The sequence below is a fragment of the Salvelinus fontinalis genome, chromosome 5, assembly GCF_029448725.1.
Source record: "Salvelinus fontinalis isolate EN_2023a chromosome 5, ASM2944872v1, whole genome shotgun sequence".
In the NCBI taxonomy this organism is placed as follows: domain Eukaryota; kingdom Metazoa; phylum Chordata; class Actinopteri; order Salmoniformes; family Salmonidae; genus Salvelinus; species Salvelinus fontinalis.
The window spans coordinates 7,754,281-7,759,280 of record NC_074669.1 but is presented as its reverse complement, the minus strand read 5'-3'; the positions used below and the strand labels follow the sequence as shown (position 1 = coordinate 7,759,280).

Here is a 5,000-nt window from a genome sequence, read left to right as displayed (position 1 = left end):
TTCCCAGCCTTCTACAAAGCCTTGCAGCTCTTAGACTTCTATCTGGGCGTCCTCCTATCATTCAACCCTGTGTTTGGAGTGGACGTGAGTACCTGGACATGCCTGTACACTCAAATCGTAACAAAGGTGGTGGCACAACCTCTGTTGCTTGACGTATTGCTCTGTGATGTTAGTCTGGCTTGTGACACGCTGCTTATTGTGTTGATGTCATTTTCGTCTGGCTGAGGACATGTGCCTGTTTGTCTGATACGGATGTGTTGATACTGCTGTTTAGATTTTTGAAACTAGTTAAATAAAGGTTAAATTAAAATGTGTTCCACTTTCTCTCTCTCCGTGTGTGTGTGTGTGTGTTGAACAGTCTGTGTGCGTGTTGGTGGAGATGGAGAAGACCAAGAACTACTGGCTCCTCCACGCCACCGAAGGCATCGGCATGGCTGTCATTATCTTCATGGTAGGCATCTCTCACACCCTGGTGAACACTGCACGGCTCTCACATGATCTCACCTCCTAATCTTTTTTCTAAAATCTTTTTAACCTAACAGATGTCTTGAAACCACAAATACGTATTTCCAACGGCTTTTCAAGTGTTATAATATCCACATGGCAGTCGTAAATACATAGGTACTGTATGGCTAGCATCACGAAAGAAAACAATTACACACAATCTAGATGGGAAGACTCAGTCTCAGTAATACGATGTCAGATGTAAGGGGATCTCTTGTATCTCTCAGTCCTGGCATGTGGGTGTGGGACAGAGAGGAGGCAGGTATGGCAGGTGGTTCTGCCTTTCACTTATCCTCCACAGGCAGGTAACCTGTCTCGGAACGGGGACTTGTACAGATATATTTCAAAGTCCAGGCACAGTTGCTCTCTTCTCTCTTCACTTGTTTGCAGTACATTTTCAACATATTTTGCTCGTAAGACAAGGTCGACTGTGATCTCGAGACGGCTCTTATCATTTCTGAAATGTGCATTTTGATGTTGTGTCTCCAGGTCTACCGCATTGTGTGTAAGTTGGGGTACGGTGAAGCGTGGTGGTCCACGACGGTGGTGACTAACCATGGGGACAGACGTCAGTCAGTGAGTCGCCAGCCTTCCTTCACCCTGTCAGAGTGGACAGACGCCCAGGAGGACCTGATGGACCTAGAAGCTGAACCCCAGACACCTGTCTTTGACCTGGGTCTGGACACCAGGACGGAGGGGGACATCATCACCCTCTCTGTTACACCTGTGGGCCTGCAAGAGAGGTCAGTGGGAGGATGGAGATGGAGAGGTGATCTCCAGGGGGGGGGGTCTGTGTGTGCACAATTGCAATACATTTTTCTTGTACACTGTAAACCCTAATGTGCTGTCGTGACTCAGAACTTTTGAGGAAACCTGTTGCACTTCATATATCTGAGTACAATTACTTAAAGTGATTTTGTAGTCATTACTCAAATTGATTGTCACTGTGACTCTGTAGGGGGTCCAGATTTGAGTTGTGTTAGCTTGAACATTTTGAGTAACTCACCCACTAAGCCACCCCTCCAATATACACTGCTCAAAAAATTAAAGGGAACACTTAAACAACACAATGTAACTCCAAGTCAATCACACTTCTGTGAAATCAAACTGTCCACTTAGGAAGCAACACTGATTGACAATACAATTCACATGCTGTTGTGCAAACGGAATAGACAAAAGGTGGAAATTATAGGCAATTAGCAAGACACCCCCAAAAAAGGAGTGATTCTGCAGGTGGTGACCACAGACCACTTCTCAGTTCCTATGCTTCCTGGCTGATGTTTTGGTCACTTTTGAATGCTGGCGGTGCTCTCACTCTAGTGGTAGCATGAGACGGAGTCTACAACCCACACAAGTGGCTCAGGTAGTGCAGCTCATCCAGGATGGCACATCAATGCGAGCTGTGGCAAAAAGGTTTGCTGTGTCTGTCAGCGTAGTGTCCAGAGCATGGAGGCGCTACCAGGAGACAGGCCAGTACATCAGAAGACGTGGAGGAGGCCGTAAGAGGGCAACAACCCAGCAGCAGGACCGCTACCTCCGCCTTTGTGCAAGGAGGTGCACTGCCAGCGCCCTGCAAAATGACCTCCATCAGGCCAGATCAGCCGATGTCACAAAGTGCTATACAGAAACCCAGCCTAAAACCCAAACAGCAAGGAATACAGATGTAGAAGGACGGTGGCTAGGAAAAACTCAGGAACATAGGAAGAAGGAAACTAGGAAGAAACCTAGAGAGGAACCAGGCTCTGAGGGGTGGCTAGTCCTCTTCTGTCTGTGCCGGGTTGAGATTATAACAGTACATGGCCAAGATGTTCAAGCGTTCATAGATGACCAGCAAGGTCAAATAATAATAATAATAATCACAGTGGTTGTAGAGGGTGCAACAGGTCAGCACCTCAGGAATAAATGTCAGCTGGCTTTTCATAGCCAAGCATTCAGAGTTAGAGACAGCAGGTGCGGTAGAGAGAGAGAGTCGAAAACAGCAGGTCCGGGACAAGGTAACACGTCCGGTGAACAGGTCAGGGTTCCATAGCCGCAGGCAGATCCGTTTAAACTGGAGCAGCAGCACAACCAGGTGGACTGGGGACAGCAAGGAGTCATCAGGCCAGGTAGTCCTGAGGCATGGTCCCAGGGCTCAGGTCCTCCTGGTGGGGAGGGAGAGGTAGAGAGAGAGAATTAGACTTAAATTCACACGGGACACCGGATAAGACAGGATAAGTACTCCAGACATAACAGACTGATCCTAGCCCCCCGACACATAAACTTTTGCAGCATAAATACTGGAGGCTGAGACAGGAGGGTTCGGGAGACACTGTGGCCCCGTCCGACGATACTCCGGACGGGGCAAACCAAGCAGGATATAACCCCACCCGCTTTGCCAAAGCATAGCCCCCACACCACTAGAGGGATATCCTCAACCACCAACTTACTGTACTACCCTGAGACAAGGCTGAGTATAGCCCACGAAGATCTACCCTACTGCACAAACTCGAGGGGATCGCCAAACCCAGATCACTCTTTTGTTGCTGAGGATTCTCCTGAACAGCAAGAAATGCAAACATGTAGAGTTTAAAAAGGCTTGTAAAGTTGATCATTTCCACTTTAAAATGTATCAACCCCTTGTAAAAATGTAAATATTTAACTAGGCAAGTCATTTAAGAATACATTTTTATTTACAATGACAGCCTACCCCAGCCAACTGTGTACTTCCCTATGGAACTCCCAATCACAGACAGAGGTGAAACAGCCTGGGTTCAAATCAGGGACTGTGGTGACGCCTCTTGCACTGAGATGCAGTGCCTTAGACCACAGTGCCACTGCGGTAGTCTCAGTATTCAAACTTCTCTAACTTGCGGGTGATTAACAATTCTACTTTTTGGATATCCTAACTCTGGCTGGATTCCAATAGGAATTAAATATCACTTTGCAAGCATAATGTGATTTGCAGGCTTGATGTGGCCTGTAAACCAGAAGATTCTGAACACCAGTGAGTTAGGGTATAACTAGACCCTCAAAGAAAGGCCTTGTGATATACACTGAGTGTACAAAACATTAAGAAAACCTTCCTAATATTGGGTTGCCTAACTTTGTTTTTTAAATGTGTTGATCTGACTTCTCATTTTGTTTTGAGTCAGTACCACAAAAACATTTTAAGAAATAATGAGTGCAATTTACTAGAAGTATTTGAGTTAAAAAATGCCTTGGGGATTACAGTGTATGCGTCTGTGCCATCCGATGTGTGTGTGTGTGTGTGTGTGTGTGTGTGTGTGTGTGTGTGTGTGTGTGTGTGTGTGTGTGTGTGTGTGTGTGTGTGTGTGTGTGTGTGTGTGTGCGTGCGTGCGTGCGTGCGTGCGTGCGTGCGTGCGTGCGTGCGTGCGTGCGTGCGTGCGTGCGTGTGTGTGTGTGTGTGTGTGTTAGGAGGGGCTCCAACGTGTCCCTGACCCTGGACATGTGTTCTCCTGGCTGTACGGAGCCCTATGGCTACGGTGCCCAGCTCTCCCCCAGAGACCAGACTGCCAAGGAGTACCTGAAAGAGGGAACAAACACACTCAGCCCTGCCCAGCTCCACACACGTGCTATGGACGACCAAGCCCTACAGGCAGAGTTCTATGTGAGTAACACACAAACCCACCAAGGAGCTCTCAACACCCAGGGACTACTATAAACAGTGTATGAGATGTTGACACAGTGAAAGCATTAGCATTCTCAGCTCCATAGAGGATGCATTACACCTTTAGGCTGAGATATACACTCACAATCACACACACTCTCTCTAAGACAGAGGTAGGTCTACACAATCACACACTCTCTAAGGTAGATGTACACACTCACTACTAGTGTAAACCAAAGTTTCCCAAAATCAGTCCTGGGGCCCCCTCTGCGTGCACCGACTTTGGGCAACCCTGGTCTAAACTGTGTGTGCAATAGACACAAACCAAGACGAGCACACACAATCATGCACCAGGGAAACCATTTCCTGGTCACAACCACACATCACTAAGCTACTGTACATCCATTGTTCTGTTGCCAGGAAACTCCCATGAACTTTGTGGACCCAAAGGAGTACAACTACCCAGGCCTGGTGAGGAAGAACCGCTATAAGACCATCCTGCCAAGTGAGTGGACTCCCAACAGCAGTCATTTCCAATAGCTCTCTGAACCTCACAAATGAAAGCAGAGACACACACACACATACACACACAGGCAGTTGTCTGGGTCCTGTGATATGGTCCTGTGTTTTCCAGACACACACAGTAGAGTGATCCTCCAGACAGCAGATGAAGATGAATTCCTCAGGACCTACATCAATGCTAACTACCTACAGGTAGGTCTCTGTCTAACTACCTACAGGTAGGTATCTGTCTAACTACCTACATGTAGGTCTCTGTCTAACTACCTACAGGTAGGTCTCTGTCTAACTACCTACATGTAGGTATCTGTCTAACTACCTACAGGTAGGTCTCTGTCTAACTACCTATAGGTAGGTCTCTGTCTAACTA

At 47.3% G+C, this 5,000-nt stretch overlaps 1 protein-coding gene across 1 annotated transcript in view; it reads left to right on the top strand.

Moving 5' to 3' along the window:
- Nucleotides 1-5,000, top strand: part of LOC129855018 (tyrosine-protein phosphatase non-receptor type 5-like) — a 27,342-nt gene that overhangs the window by 16,211 nt on the left and 6,131 nt on the right. Inside the window, exons 4-9 of the mRNA XM_055922255.1 lie at nucleotides 1-84; nucleotides 359-451; nucleotides 994-1,247; nucleotides 3,919-4,111; nucleotides 4,532-4,616; nucleotides 4,746-4,825. The exon at nucleotides 1-84 is cut by the window's left edge and continues 39 nt beyond it. Coding sequence (XP_055778230.1) covers nucleotides 1-84; nucleotides 359-451; nucleotides 994-1,247; nucleotides 3,919-4,111; nucleotides 4,532-4,616; nucleotides 4,746-4,825 — 789 coding nt within the window. The remainder of the gene's footprint in view (nucleotides 85-358; nucleotides 452-993; nucleotides 1,248-3,918; nucleotides 4,112-4,531; nucleotides 4,617-4,745; nucleotides 4,826-5,000) is intronic.